The sequence below is a fragment of the Anomaloglossus baeobatrachus genome, chromosome 3 (assembly GCF_048569485.1).
Source record: "Anomaloglossus baeobatrachus isolate aAnoBae1 chromosome 3, aAnoBae1.hap1, whole genome shotgun sequence".
Classification (NCBI taxonomy): domain Eukaryota; kingdom Metazoa; phylum Chordata; class Amphibia; order Anura; family Aromobatidae; genus Anomaloglossus; species Anomaloglossus baeobatrachus.
The window spans coordinates 455,044,079-455,060,608 of NC_134355.1; the positions used below are offsets into that span (position 1 = coordinate 455,044,079).

Genomic DNA, 16,530 nt, shown 5'->3' on the forward strand with positions numbered 1-16,530 from the left:
CAACTATTATTCTTTGATTCATAGTTGTTGAAGTTGAAAGTCATAGAAACTATACATTTTCATAGAATGCACACTATTATAAATTCTCATAGAATTCTCTTGTCCTAGCACTGGGAGTGGGCAGATGCATGACCAAAAGTATATGACCTGCACGTAGACGTACACGGCATCGCTTAAAACAAGTGATTTGATTAAGGCCGAACACATCTACTCAGAATGTATACAAATCACATACTTCCAGTCACATGACTGCCTGCTCCCAGCTCCGACACTGAGACACTGCGCACTGTAAGGATTCACAAGTCTGCAGTCACTTAAAGCCTTTAATGAAGGCCTGAGGGTCCTAGCTCACAAGCCTGCAATATTAACCCTTGTGCACATGGATTTCTCCAGAATCTTTGAATCCTTTGATGTCATGTACTGTAGATAGTGGCATATTGACAGTTTTTGGAATGTTACCTTTGAGACATTTTTCTGAAATTGTTCCACAATTTTTAGCCACATCTTTCACAGTTTGGAGAACCTCTGACCATCTTTGCCCCTGAGAGACTCTGCTTTTTCAATACATTTCAACACCTTCCAGCTCTTTTTCATTGTTACCACTTTCTTTTACAGCTTCTTTCTTTTATAACCATCAATTTCTAAATTAGTTATTTTTTAATGAAAAGGAAAAATGTCTTTCATACGCTATTTTTTTATGTTCTGGTATTAATAAAATATGGCTATAAAGGATTCTTAAACCATTGCATTCGTGTTTTATTTACTTTTTACACAGTGTCTTAGCGTTTTTACAATTGCGTTGTACATGTGTCTATAAAAATAGAACACAATGGTACTGTATAATTGTATAAAATGTTAAAATATAAATTTGTTTTTCATATGGGACTTACCCAACCTGTTCCACCAAACATCTTTAAGTCCAATGGATCTCCTAGTAATTTTCCATCCAATGCGATAAGTGAGTGGCAAGTTGTCATTGCTTGAAGTATTGGACACCAGCAGAGATTATTAGAAGAAGTGAAAAATGTCATATCCTGAAAACTAAAAATATGTGTTGGAGTTCATAAAACTGTTTAATTAAACTAATTTAACATGTACTATTTTCTAAATAAAGAGTAGTAAATGACTTAAAAAATAGTAAATACAGCAGACACCAGGGGTAGAGAATGGGTTAGGTGAAATGGGGCAGGTCCTGCAGGGCTCTCTTAAAGCACAATTTGTAGATTTATTTTATTATTTTATTTTTTTTCTAAAAAGATAAATGTTCTGCCTTTGAATTATTGCATAAGCCACAAATTGATCTTGTTTTGCTGATTTAAACTTACCAGCTTTTCTCACAAGGAACAACACCGTACAAATCCAAGACGTCTTCCGTCAAAGTGCCAGTCTATGTGGAAATTAATTGAGACATTTAATGGTGATGTAGAAATATTTTAGACCAAACTCACTTTCAGATACGTAATGCAGGCACATGTTGTCATCCTTATTTTGAATGCAGTGTGTGCAATTACAGATTCTTCTAAACTATTTTAGATCACCATAGTCTACCATAATGATTGTATGATTAAGGACTAGAAAAGAACTTGTATGTGATAAAGTATCAACCAAAAAGTTTTCATCCACCTATGGAATACAGTATATAGTTCTTAGAACATTAAAGAAAATGTGACATGAGCTTTAAGGAATAGTCCACAACTTTGTCAACCCCTTTTCATTCCCCAGGTTTGCTCTATTTAGTGATGGGTGATCCCGAACTGTAAAGTTCGGGGATCGTACCGAACACATAATGATCATGTACATGATCCAGATCACGAGCTTTCCTGAAAAGCTCATGTTACAGTTCGGGTCCAGTGGCTGTAAAAAGAAAAAAAAAAAAAAGACACATTATTAAAACACATTCTGATTATATTTACATATCCCGCGATGCATCCTGCAGACTGTTTCTCGGCCGCTTTTGCTTCCACGTCTGATCATTGCTGTGCCACCCCAATAAGCATCACTGACTAAAGGACTTTCCATAACGTCATAGTCATGTGACCAGTATGTTGTGAATGTTGTACGGACATTGGCTTACAGACTAGTCACATGGCTATGACGTCATCTAAGGTCCTGTTAACTGAACTTTGACTGTCACTGTGCGAGTGTCACATTGGCATTACCCAGTATAGCCGCACACTCTCCTGATAGGAGCTGTCGGTTGCATGTATTTCCATGCAACTGAGGCGCTCGTGTCTGGAGAGTGTCAGGCCATGCGGGGTGATGCCAATGTGAGACTGCACGAGTCATACGCAACTGGAACTCTGGCCTCAGTGTCAGCCTTCTTCACACTCTGTATAGTCACTGTCTGTACAGAGTGATGAAGCAGAGCTGACATTGCTCTACCTGTGGACTACATCAGAATAAGGATTTTTTTTATAATAAAGATTAGGTCTCTAAACGTTTTTTTGTTTTATTTCTAATAATAAAAAAAAATTGTCTGTGTTATGTTTTTTTTTATTACTGTTTACTAGAAATTTATGGTGGCCACGCCTAATTTGGCATGACACCATGAATTTCAGCCTTAGGGGTACTTTGCTCACTACGACATCGCATCTGCGATGTTGGTGGGGTCAAATCGAATGTGACGCACATCCGGCGTCGCTGTCGATATCGTAGTGTGTAAAGCGTTTTTGATACGATTAACGAGCGCAAAAGCGTCGTAATCGTATCATTGGTGTAGTGTCCGATATTTTCATAATTGCGCGGCAGCGACGGTACGATGTTGTTCCTCGTTCCCCTGAGGCAGAACACATCGCTGTGTGAGAAGCCGCAGGAGCGAGGAACATCAGCTTACCTGCGTCACCGCGGCTCATGCTGGCTATGCGAAAGGACGGAGGAGGGCGGGATGTTTACGTCCCGCTCATCTGCGCCCCTCCGCTTCTATTGGCCGCCTGCCCTGTGATGTTGCTGTGACACCGCACGACCCGCCCCCTTAGGAAGGAGGCGGGTCTCCGGCCAGAGCGACATCGAAGGGCAGGTGAGTGCATGTGAAGCTGCAGTAGCGATAATATTCGCTACAGGAGCGATCACAAGATATCGCTGCTGCAACGGGGGCGGGTACTATCATGCTCGGCATCGCAAGCATCGGCTTGCGATGTCGTAGTGTGCAAAGTACCCCTTAGTACCAGCTGAGAATACAAAGCTGGTATTAACCCCTTTATTACCCAGCGTATCACTATAATGACCGTAGGTCCGAAAAGAATCCAGTTGGTCACAAACCGAGACAGAGGCAAAAATAAACAAGGGTGTCTTTACTAGGTTGAGAATTAGAGTACGATTCAAAATAAATTATGATTGACTTAAGAACCCCTCAGAGCACCACAAAAGTGAAATTAACACGGTCAGCTTTTAGCCGGAATAAATGCGCCGATCTCAGAGTTCTCGGGTTATGTATATTACCTCAGGAATCGGGAATCAATTTACCTACTCACCAGGTTGAGCAGAAAAAAAAACAATTAACTATAAAGACAAGAGGTGTAAATCCAATGGGGGCACTCTGAGGGAACCTCTGAGATGGCGCACTGAGTATAACTTATCACCACTAATAACAAAGCCTTAAATTTTACCAACGTTGGTTTTACACTGAACAAAGGGATACCCGGGTATCTTAAACCTATGGTACCGTTAACCTCCACGGAAGTTTCACACAGGCCTGTGGTCCGCGTTCGCTGTATATAACTCCAAAGAAGGAAGAAAAAGGAAAAACAAAAATCTTCTTCTTGCTCTAGGGATGTCTTCACCCCGGTCTTGCCCCACAGGGACCCCGGACTTAGTCAATATTATCCAATTACTTCACACAGAACACGTTCTCAGGCCCACAGCTCTGTAGTAATCCCAGACAGAACACAGGCTTCCTCAGTCCAGAGATCAGCCTTCCCCTCAGGAAATTGGAGCTGCTTTCTCTCACACAACGCGGTCCAATTCCTTCAGCACAGCTCCTGTTTCTTGTGCGGTCACCAATCAGGATTTGTATAAACTCTGCTGTGTCACAGAGCTGTCTCCCTCAGCCAACCTGGGCTCAGCACTCTGCCTCTGAGGTAAATCCTGCATCTACAGGGTCTCTGACCCAAAACCCTTCTGATCAGTGCAGGAAGGCAGAACTCACAGGGTCCTACTGCACTGCTGACACAATCACATTTCAGACTCTCACACCACCACCATCAGGGCCGCTGGACGAGCCTGGAAATGCCACTAAGGAAGAATTCGCCATACATTAATGATAACAGTGGATATAAACATTAAAGGAAACAGCACACTCCCCATCTGAAATTCACTTTAGGGATTTCACTACTAGAGACTATAATATAAGCAACCTGAAAGAAAAGGCATATAAAAATGCAACATTAAACATAATTCAATTCGATATCAATGAGGGTGACTCAAAGTTCACATTCATTAGCATTCATCTCGTGGGAATGCACTTGATGGCCAACAACAGAACAAGTTCGTGGATGGATCTTGCAAAAGTTTTCATTTCGCCTTTCCTGATGACCTTTAACTCCAACTTCTGAATGTTGCCATCCTGGTATTCTAGTGATTAGTCCCACAGGCCAGTCAATCCTTTCGGTGGGTTGGTCTTTCATGAGGACTAGGTCCCCTTCCTTGAGGTTTGGCTTGGGATGTCGCCACTTCCTTCTCCCTTGAAGAATGACGAGATACTCCTTTCACCACCTGTTCCAGAAATAATACGCCAAGTACTGAACATGTTTCCAGTGCTTTTGATAGGTGTTTGCATGGGTGAACTCTCCTCTAGCCATTACTGCGCTGTCTTTCCTTTGAGTAATAAGAATAGCAGGAGTCAATAAGGTTGGGGCTTCTGGATCCATGGTCACCGGCACACGGGATCTTGAATTAATGATGGCTTTGTAGATAGTCTGTCTGTAGGTAAGTCAGCCACTTGTTGGCGTAATTTTCTTCATATCTCTTTATGACATTGCACACAGTCATGCAGCAATTGTGCCCAAAATATCTTCATTCCAACAATTCAACTCAACAAGCCAAGAAGAGTAAGCAAAGGAGCATATAGACATAGATCTAGTGGCGTGATCTGCTGGATTCAGTTCAGATGGTACATAATGCCATTGTTTGGGTTTAGAGAATCTTCTGATCCTTTCAATGTGGTTACTGGCTTACACATAAAATTGCTTTATTTGATTGTAGATGTAACCTAAAATGACCTTACTGTCTGTGTAGTATTGGACACATAGTTCTTGTTGTATGAAGTCGGCAATTCCCACTGCTAACACGGTCCCACAGAGTTCAAGTCTGGGAATGGTATGGTTTGGCTTCGGGGCTAGCTTATCCTTGCCAATGACAAATATAATGTAGTTTTGCCACCTTCAGGTAAACAACCACTTCTATGGCTTCTGTGGAGGCATCTGAGAAGATGTGTAGTTCTTTCTTTATGCTAGAGGTGAGTGATATTTTGACATAGCATCATAGCATCCAACCCACACAAAGTCTGTTTCCAGACTTCCCATTTTTGCACTTTGTCAGTAAGGTGTCCCAATCCTTGTCGGTTTCACAGAATTTTCTCAGTAGGGATTTGCCTTGTATGTTGATGGGCACTACAAATCCCAGCAGGTCAAATAAGCTGTTCACTACAGAAAGAACATCACGTTTTTTGAATGGTTTGTCCGAGCAACTTACTTGAAATCCGAAGGAGTCGGCTGCAAGATCCCACCTGACGCCCAGGCTCCTCTGCACGTGTGGATTATCTAGCCCCAATGCAATGTCCTTGAACAAAGGTGCATGATCACCTGATTCAAAGGCTCTCATTACGGCCAGGCTTTTTGAGTAATTTTGTGCAACCTGAGTTTAGCCTTGGACAGCATACCTTGAGTCCAATTGAGCAAATCAATGACTGCTTCAGTGGGTAGTGATTTGAGCCCATCATCTACATAAAAGTCTTTCTCAACATAGTCTCTGGCATCTGTTCCATATTCAGACTCCCTCTACTGCAGTTTTCCAAAGGCCATAAGTTGCAATTGTGGTTGAAGGGCTGTTTCCAAATACATCGACCCTCATACGATATTCCTCAATCTCTTTATTGGTGTCATTGTCCTTGTACCACACAAATCTGAGGAAGTTCCGTTAGTCCTCCCTGACTAGCAAACTGTGGAACATCTTTTCAATGTCGGCAGTGATGGCAACAAGCTCTTTGCTGAACCTCAGCAATACTCCTACCAAGTTGTTTGTTAGGTCGGAATATGCCTTGATGCTTGGCACAGGAGTCAAAGACAACCCTAATTTGATTGAGTTTCCACGGGAGAAATACTCCGAATGAAGGCCAGTATCAGCACTCCTCGTTCTTCTTTAGGAATGGGACAGGCTCTGCATGGTTCTTGCAGAATATCCTGTCCATAAAAGTGATGATGTGTTCTCTCATTTTAGGCTTGCTGTTCATGGTATGCTGAAGAGAGTTAAATCTAGACTAAGCTTGTTCTTTGTTGTTTGGGAGTTTTACCCTGGTAGTTCGGAAGGATATTGGAGAAACCCAGTGTTTGTGTCTTTAGAAAACTCACAGTATTTGACAAATTCTATTTCCTCTACTGACAAGGCTATTTTATGGTCGTCCTTGGTTGTGTGGAAGACTGATCTTCCAAAGTTGTCGATATTTAGCAAAGAAGCAATGTTGGGTTGCTGTATGGAGTCTGGAGACTTCGGTTTCACTTCATAGTGATGAGGACAAGTTGTGAGTCCATCTCTATGCACATAAGTCTTGAAGGAGTCAAAACCTGATTTATGAATGCACACATGTCCTATGACTATCCAGCCCAAGTCCAGTCTCTGGGCATATGGTGCGTAGTCAGGCCTATTACACTGTTTACACACCTTGTGCACCCTTAGATTGTCTCTGCCGAGCAAGAGTAGAATCTCTGCATTAGCGTCCATAGGTGGGATAACACTGGCCAGGTGCCTTAAGTGTGATTGATGAAATGTAGCTTCTGGGGTAGGTATTTAATCCCTGTGGTTGGGTATGTGGTCACATTCGATCAGCGTTGGTTGATGTATTTCAGTATTCCCATTGATGGGAGAAGAAGTGAATCCCTGAGCTCTTCTGCCGTTAGTCTCTATGCAACCCGAGCAGGTGTTTAAGATGTAGGATTTTGAAAGTCCTTTAATTCCAAAGGCTTCAAAGAATTTGGATCCTGCTAGGAACTGGTTGATCTGGTAATCTATAATGGCATATATCTTCACTGCCTTTTCTGGAAGTCGTTCTGGATAGAGCTTAATTAGGCATATTCAAGCACATTTGTCCCTCTGGTTCTCACAACATACCTCTGAGCATGAGCAGGAGATGGCTGTGGTGGTGTTAGTCTGATTCTGGGCCTCCCTGCCACAACTTGGAGTGGCATCACTGAGGCAGGGTTTTGATGTGACACTCCTCACACTTGACAACATATTTACAGTCCTTGGCCATGTGCTCCAGTGAAGCGCAGCATCTGAAACATACCCCAAGCTCAGTGAGGACTTTCTTGTGCTCCTGTAAGGCTTTGGATCTAAACCCTCTACACTTGTTCAGCGAGTGTGTTTTTTTATGAATGGGACATTCCCGATTGAAGGACTTGTCTCATGATGAGGCAGTGAACTGTTTACCTGTGGGTGCTGCGGGTGATGGTAGATTTGTCTTTCTAATACTCACAGTGTTCTGAAAGTCTCTGCATTTGTGTATATCTTCATACCTTGATGATAATGTTGTTAAAGCTGCAGTGTTTAACTCGAGGAACTCGAGGGTGGAGCCTTTCCTCATCTGGGCCTGCTCGTCGATGAACCTGCAGAAATGAATATATGGGGGAAAAGTGGCATCATGCACTCTTTTGTAGCTTGAGACTGATGTTGCCCACTTCTCCTGCATACTGTATGGTAGTTTTACCACAATTAGGTTCACTCCATAGGCTGTACCCAGGTAGCAAACCCCAGACAGACGAGGGTCTCTTTTGGAGAGCTCCAGCTCCATGAGCAGATCACTTAGGTCTTAGGACTTAGGTTCTGCAGTCTCTTGAATAGGGCTTTCTCTATTGCTTCTGTTCTGCCAAAGGTGTGTTCTAGTCTTTGCCAGGCAGCAGCAAGAACTGCTTCTGCTTGTCCTACATAGATGGTTCAGAGGCTCTTGATATGGTTTGTAGAGCCTGGACCCAACTATTTGAAACTTTTTGATCATGAGGTCAAGCTCCTGTTCTGCGGTTAGGTTGAGATTGGTGATGGCTGCCTTGAAGGTTGCTTTTCAAGCCCTGTAGCTGTCTCCACGATCAGAAAATTTTGAGAAACTGGTGTTGATTAGCTCTCTGCTCCCCATGAACCTGGCTAATTCATACATACCTGATTTCTCACCGCTTGTTGCCATGACAGCTTGCAATGCCCCTTGGGCATATGGACTGCCTGGCATGAAAAGATGAGATGTTCTCGGGTAGAATTTTGTTGCTGCAGGGTTGAGCTGTGGTTTGGCCTCTGAAGATATTGATGACTGCTGCTTGAGTTGTGAAGGTGGGTCAGGAAACACTTAATTGCCATTCTACTGTGGTGACTGTGTTTGAGAAGGGACCTCTTGGTGACCATTATTGACTTGCATGGCTGCTGCGGAAAGCACTGGCACAACAGGCAGATTTGACTTGGGGGTTTCAACATTGTTGGCTTGAACTGTACTACAATCCTTGGTTGGTGTGTGACGCCATGGACTATCCAGGTCGTCCAAGGTAGTCACACACAAACACCACACCCCCCTCCGGTTAGGTAACACCAGCCAAACCAAAACCCTAGTCACCACCCTCCAGGTTTGATGTCCACACCAGGGGGGGTGGAGCCAGGCGGTTTGCTCCACCCACCGAGGAGTTCACAGGCCTGGAGGCGGGAAACACAGTAGTCAAGTTCAGGTTCTAGAGGAGTGAAGTTCAAGTGCGAGGAGAGTGCAGACAAGGTCACGGGCAGTCCTGTTTCCGTGCCCTGATAAGAGACTACCAGGTGGCTGGGTCGGAGCCCAGTCGCCATTGGCAAGGAGGCAGACGGTGGTGGCCACCTGCAGGAGACCGGGAAAACGACCGGTGGAACTGTAAGGGACCGGGACAGGGTAGTGGCCCGCCGGAACCGAACCGGGGAGCTAACGCCCGCTGGAACCGAACCGGGGAGCTAACTGGATACTAGAGCACCAGGCAGGGTACTCAGACCCAGCACAAAGCCCTGAACCAACAGGTCCGAGTCTAATCAACTGATTGCGGGTTTGACTCAAGGACCTACCCCACACAAGTCCCTTTAGAAGACAACAACCCAACCATACAGGCTAAAGCCACCGCCAAGGCATAGAGACCCAAAGGGCCAACGTCTGCGGGCAAATGGGCTCCTCCGGCATATACCAGTCGGGAAGCGGACTACTGGTGTCTAGGCACAGGAGTCAAAACACTTATAAACAGAGGTGCAGGAGAAAGGCGAACATCACCAACCTAGTCTAGAAGAAGCCGCAGCCGGCTGCGGGCCCCGTTCATCACTCCGTGTGGTTTACCAGAGACTCCAGTGTTTTGTGTCAGAGTGAGTACACCAGTGCCATCAGCCACCGCACCGCACTACACCGCAACACTTCCCCCTGCTCCCCGGCCCTTGCCTACCGGGCCCCGGGACCAACACTCTCTACCCACGGAGGGGCCAACACCTACCTGCGCCATTACATTGCTCCCGGGAGCCCCATACCTTCACCGCAGTGGTGGTGTTCGTAATCACCACAACCCGTGGGTGGCGTCACGAACTATCATCCCAAAACAAACACCCAAATCACCGCGTGTAGCGCCAACTCCCTTGCAGAGCGACGTGACTCCTGGGTCCGTGAGAGGCTCGAGCCACCACCCGCAGTGTGAGCACGGATCCGGGCGGCTCGACGGTCGCAGCCAAGCCCATGGGGCGGTACACATCGACTCTTCTGGCGTCTGCAAACAGGATAGAACCATCCACTTACCTGTGGAAGTGTGCCTTCAGATCATCGCCAGCAGTGTCCTGCTGAAAAATTGGAGAATCCACCATCTTGGGCGTGAAAAGTTCCCGTCCGAGCCGTCTTCCCTGAACAGAAAGGGCGCGAAGACGAAGCCCCGTCCTCCGAGAGCGGAGCAGAGCAAAAAGCAAGCGAAGTGTTCGGAAAACACCAAGGGGGGCGGGTGAAGATTTGGCCTCATGTGACTGAGGAGATAAAAGGGAGGGACGCCAGGACTCTGCTACCCGTCTGGTTCCTGGACATCCGGCAAGCAACATGTCCACCCCGCCAAGAGAACTCGAGTTCCTGGGGCTTGCGCTTGGGTTGGCGGTTTGGCTGGAGGTCCAGACGATGCTGCTGTGTCGCCGCAACAAAGCTGAAATGCGCCTCCTGATGGATTGATGGACAGCTGAGGTGGAGGAGCTGGTGACAGTTGCGCGGTTGTATGAAGTGGAGACCATTCTTGCAGAGCAGGTAGGTGACCCACGCCCCTATGTCCCTGAGGGACCGGCCGCTGCGGCTGAGGGACCCGGTCTGCCCCTGGCCCCTATATGATCCTCCCCATTCCCCATGCCGGCCGCCGTTGCTTCCCCGCCCGGCCCGCTGCCATCCCCACCGGTGGCAGAGTCCACGGCCCTGGCCCGAGAAGATCCGGATACCCCTAGAATCATTGGCCCGGAAGAGGGCAAAACAGTGCCCGCGGGAGCTGAAGGAGGGGCTGACCCGGAGGTGCCGGCTGCGGCCCCCGGTGCAACAGCTGGCGGTGAGCGGCCCGCAGCTGAAAAGGGGGTGGAACCCGGCCCGCGGGGTCCCGTCGCCAGTCCCGAAGAGTTGGATAGCAGTGACTCGGGGCCCGACACGGAGCCGGTTTTGGAAGATGAGGAGACCCCCGGCCTGATCGACATGGAGGCCACGTACATCCCGCGGAATGTTGGGAACGGGTACCAGGCGGCCCTCTCCTGCCACGCCTGTTGTGTGCTGGAGTTGTATGAGGGTGAGGCAGAGTCTGCTTCAGAGGATGAAATCCCTCGCCCCCGACCAGAAGACAACTAAAAAGAAAGTTAAAGTGCAGTAGCGGTTCCCGGCTACCATGTTAAAGTCCCCGTTGGGACCCTGACTGCCCGTCACTGTTGGGACTTTTGTTGCCCCCGTTTTACAAAAAGACAAGGCCGAGAACTTGCAGGCCAACCCAAAAACTTTTGGGCATGTAAATAATCCCCTCCCTTAACCGGCCATCCGGTTTCACCGCCTCCGAAGAGGCAGACTGGAGGATGGGTCTGCGGGGAGCTGATGGCCGAGGCCTGCCACCACGACAACCGGTGGCCATCCTCCGATTCAGGGGTCCCCTGGACGTGGGGCCTCTGAAAGGACTGTGAAACCCTGCACCCATCCCATTACAACACCTGGGCCTGTTCCTGGACTGGGGAAAAGGAGTGCTGCCCACTTCTTAGGGGCAGCATCAAGGTCTAGGTTGTTTGGGTGGGTGACTAAGAACCCGTATTATTTAAAAATGTTATCGTAACATTCAAATATTCCCGTATGGGAAGATCAAAAAGATAAAAATGTTGAAAATGTTATTATACTTGTATTGCCCAGTTTTCTATTTTGCAGAAACAAAAATAAACCGGTGATGGACAGGCAGCCCGCGGACGGTCTGCATTAAACCAAGGGGGAATGTGACGCCCTGGACTATCCAGGTCGTCCCAGGTAGTCACACACAACACCACACCCCCCTCTAGTTAGGTAACACCAGCCAAACCAAAACCCTTGTCACCACCCTCCAGGTTTGATGTCCACACCAGGGGGGCGGAGCCAGGCGGTTGGCTCTGCCCACCGAGGAGTTCACAGGCCTGGAGGCGGGAAACACAGTAGTCAAGTTCAGGTTCTAGAGGAGTGAAGTTAAAGTGCGAGGAGAGAGCAGACAAGGTCACGGGCAGTCCTGTGTCCGTGCCCTGATAAGAGACTACCAGGTGGCTGGGTCGGAGCCCAGTCGCCATTGCCAAGGAGGCAGACGGTGGTGGCCGCCTGCAGGAGACCGGGAAAACGACCGGTGGAACTGTAAGGGACCGGGACAGGGTAGTGGCCCGCCGGAACCGAACCGGGGAGCCAACTGGATACCGGAGCACCAGGCAGGGTACTCAGACCCAGCACAAAGCCCTGAACCGACAGGGCCAAGTCGAATCAACTGATTGCGGGCTGGACTCAAGGACCTACCCCACACAAGTCCCTTTAGAAGACAACAGCCCAACCATACAGGTTAAAGCCACCGCAAAGGCATAGAGACCCAAAGGGCCAGTGTCTGTGGGCAAACGGGCTCCTCCGGCATATACCAGTCGGGGAGCGGACTACCGGTGTCTAGGCACAGGAGTCAAAACACTTATACACAGAGGTGCAGGAGAAAGGTAAACATCACCAACCTAGTCTGGAAGAAGCTGCAGCCGGCTGTGGGCCCTGTTCATCACTCCATTTGGTTTACCAGAGACTCCAGTGTTTTGTGTCAGAGTGAGTACACCAGTGCCATCAGGCACTGCACCGCTCCGCAACACTTCACCCTGCTCCCCGGCCCTCACCTACCGGGCCCCGGGACCAACACCCTCTACCCACGGAGGGGCCAACACCTAGCTGCGCCATTACATCGCTCCCGGGAGCCCCATACCTTCACCACAGCGGTGGTGTCCGTAATCACCACAACCCGTGGGTGGCGTCACGAACTATCATCCCAAAACAAACACTCAAATCCCCGCGTGTAGTGCCAACTCCCTTGCAGAGCGACGTGACCCCCGGGTCCGTGAGAGGCTCGAGCCACCACCCGCAGTACGAGCACGGATCCAAGCGGCTCGGCGGTCGCAGCCGAGCCCGCAGGGTGGTACAGGTGCAGGTAACTGATTTAGCACATAGTCTCTAGTGTGATCGACTGGATCGTCTATATCCTGTGGTGGTGAGTTAACTAGATCAGGACCTTGGTGGAATGCTTGCTCAAATAGACTTACTTCAGCCAGTGCAACTTCCTCTTCCATCTGCAACCGAAGAATTTTCATCCGTGCCTCTGCTTCTGCCCTCTTGGCCTCTGCTGTTGCAAGGGCTTCTGCTTCTGCCTTCTTGGCTTCTGCCCTCTTGGCTTCTTGTTCTACTTCTTTATGTGAAGGAAGTCTCACCTTGAATTGCTCTGCACATACTGTATGTGGGCCTCAAGTATTCTGTTGTTCAAGGCTGAGTTTCTTGAGGATGATGATCCGGATGACTGAGAGGAACTTTAGATGAGATTGATCTGTGTGATCTAGTTTCTTGCTGGTGAGAGATACAGTGTTCTACCTTGTCTTTGATGTCTTGCACCTTGGCGTCTCTCCCTGTCCAACAATTCTGCCTTGCTCAGGTCTGACAGGGCTTCTTCAATTTTAGAGTCTTTTAGAAAGTAATGTACCTTGTGGACAGTTTCTTGTATCTTTCTTGAACTATGTTCAGTCGTTCGACAGCAGCTTGTAAGCTTGCGGAGGAGAATAAGAGTCTTGACATATGATAGGAAACTCATTCCCATTGTTCTTCCAGGTGGTCACATAACTCATATTCCATAGTGCAATTGTTTTCAATAGCCTTTATCGTTGGTTAGGAAGAGCATCTTGGTTGGACGACTTGGTCTGCTAGAAGTGTTGGTTTCAGTTTCTGGGACTTCATAATGGACAGTATCAGGTAGTATTTGCACTATTTTAGCAGTGGAGAACTGCACAAGATCATTTTCAGCAATTTTTATTGAAGGTGTGCAGTCTCTTTAAGAAACTGAACTTGTGAATTGGGGTCTGGAAATCGCAGTGCAGCTCAGTTAGTATGCCTTGATAAGATTTCCAAGGTGTTTTTAGCAAATTTTGGGGTTTTGAAGATTGGCAATCTGCAGCAATGGGGTACAGTATACTGCAAGTCTATAGGAGGTGTATAGCTAGAGGGAAACCCCATGTGCATAAAGAGTTCCTTTATAATGCAAGCAGAGGTGTTTCAGGATGTGGCAGATGAGGGAGCTTCCCATTAGATTTGCTCAGGCGGGCACTATTGCTGGGCAGATTACTGCACGTTGCCTGTTGCTAAGCAGATTCCAGAGAGTGTTACAGGGTTCTTAGGGAATCTGTAGAAAGGGTATTGTGCTAAAGGCTGTTTTTTGACTGTTCTGTCCCCACTTAAACATGATTGAAAGTATGTAGTTAGGCAATGGTGTGAGAATTCCAAACTACGTTTCCAAGAAGTGAGGCAGACATGACCAGTAGTGGCTCCAGAGGTCAATACCCACAAGACAACCACAGAACCAGCTACTCGGACCACTCCTGTATTGTACTACTGCCTGTCCGTGCCTTATGTATCGAATAAACCACCGTTGCTTCATTTCATCGTGTGGGTGTTTGAATCCATCCACCTTGGAGCACTCTTGTCATGTCTGCCTCACTTCTTGGAAACAAAGGTAGGACTTCTAGCACCATTGCCTAACTACATACCTTCAATTGCCTTTAACTCATTATCATTCTCATCTCCCTAGTTGTTAGGGTGTTACAGTGGTTAGGGTTGTTTCACTTGTCCTTGATCGTCTGAGTGGAAACAGAGTTCATACGTGGTATAAAGAATTCAATAGTTGACTCCATTTCTTGTTCATTGGGAATGATTTCAGGAATTGGCACCTCAGGTGGAAAAAACAGGCTTGGTTTGTTTACCAGAGTTATATAATCTGCCATTTAAGCAGAAAGAGGCCTAATTTTTCATCTTTAACAGGCAGAACATGATCAGCATATACTCATGCTTGGAAGGTATCTTTAAATAATGTCATTGGGGAGGAAGCTTTGCTATTGCTGTTAGTATTACATTGTCCAGAGGAGAGATGGTTGATTCCTTGTTTATAAGAATTTGGGGCAGGCTGTGGAGGGCCTGCCACTCCTTTTCTGGTTCACGTGGATGGTTTACCATGTTCCTAATTTGTGGCCAAATGAATCTATGTTTGTGGTCGGGTAGTGTGTCCTCGCCATATTATAGTGGTCATTGTTTTAGAACAGAGGTTGCTACTGAGGTTGCTAGAAGGAGGTTAAGTGAGGAAGTTCTGAAACAAATTAGGAGGTAGGATTCAGCAAGATTTAGGTCTTACACAAGCTACGTGTGTGTGTGTGTGTGTGTGTGTATGTATATGTGCATATACATATATATATATATATATATATATATATATATATATATATATATATATATATATATATATATATGAAAGAAAAGCCACAGCCACACCATAATTTACCAGAAAATTATGTACCAATATAGTGAACCATAATGATCATAATGACTGGATGGGGACTAGGACAAGTCGTTTATACTAAGATACAAACAGGAGAAAGATACGACCAGAGTCCAAGGTACAAAGAGTGAAAACTTTCTTGAGTGGAAAGGTACGGAGCGGCACAAACCAAGTGTGGACACAGGCAGGTGATCACTAAATATAGGGATCTTACCCAACTACTGACAGATCATAAACAATCAATGCATGTGATATATCATAGAAACATATGAAAAAATGATTTATATTATAATATTAATATATATATATATATATATTTATATATATATATATATATATATATATATATACATATATATATATATACATACACACATATACATTATGATGGTATGTTTCTACAGGTGCTGGTTCTCAGTTTGTCTGGATTATGGGCCATTCATTCATACGCTCAATGGCGTTGCGAGCAGTGGTTTGGCTTGTAAATCATCAACTAGGCATTTCAAAATAGGAGCCTATAATCTGGTAGATTGAGAACTGGTGCAGATTATGGAGTCAGTTTCTTTCAAAAATACCACCATTTCAAAGGTTAGCTCAAGCTCCTGATATATTAGTGCTTCATATTGGGGGCAATGATCGGGGGGAAAAGGCATTTTTGCGTGTTCATAAGGGACATGATGCTTGACCTCTTCAGATTATGTGTAATATTTCCAAGGGTAGTCAAAGTGTGGCTGTCACATAATTTCGAAAAAGGTTTGGTGCAGGGCTAAATCAATGGAAAGAGTGAACAAGGCAAGAATTAAGTTTAGCAGAATCATACCTTGTTTTATGGCTCGGAATGTGGATGTGGCTGGGTGTCACACTAATTTGGAATTGGGAGAGGGTGAATTTTGGAGGCGGGATGGGGTACAATTGAATGCAGTGGTGTTTGGTCATACAGGAGGGTATTGAGCTTGGACTGAGGTTGTGGAGTGACATAAATGTTTGAGGGGTGCAAATATTTATGTTGGTGGCAAAGTGATGCGAGGGAATGACCTCAAAGTTGGAGGATGTGGTTTATAGCGGATGGATAGGGAAAACCCGCAAGGCTCTAAATCTCCCAAGCTGAATCAATTAAGGTACGGCAAGTAGTGGTACTACTGAAGGGCTGGAAGGGCCACAGGTAGTGGATTGTGTTTTAGACACCAGACTGCTTAATAGATGTATCTGCACTGCTACCAAAATGGCTATTGGTAAAATACAACCTGAGAAGATGTACATTATGTATTAATTGCAT

The 16,530-nt window shown here is 46.4% G+C and overlaps 1 protein-coding gene across 1 annotated transcript in view; it reads right to left on the reverse strand.

Annotated features, from left to right (window-relative positions):
- Positions 1–16,530, reverse strand: part of LOC142296638 (putative cation-transporting ATPase 13A4) — a 523,287-nt gene that overhangs the window by 238,296 nt on the left and 268,461 nt on the right. Inside the window, exons 13-14 of the mRNA XM_075340491.1 lie at positions 1,326–1,387; positions 891–1,041 (exon numbers count right to left, since the gene is read on the reverse strand). Of these exons, the coding sequence (XP_075196606.1) occupies positions 891–1,041; positions 1,326–1,387 (213 nt within the window). The remainder of the gene's footprint in view (positions 1–890; positions 1,042–1,325; positions 1,388–16,530) is intronic.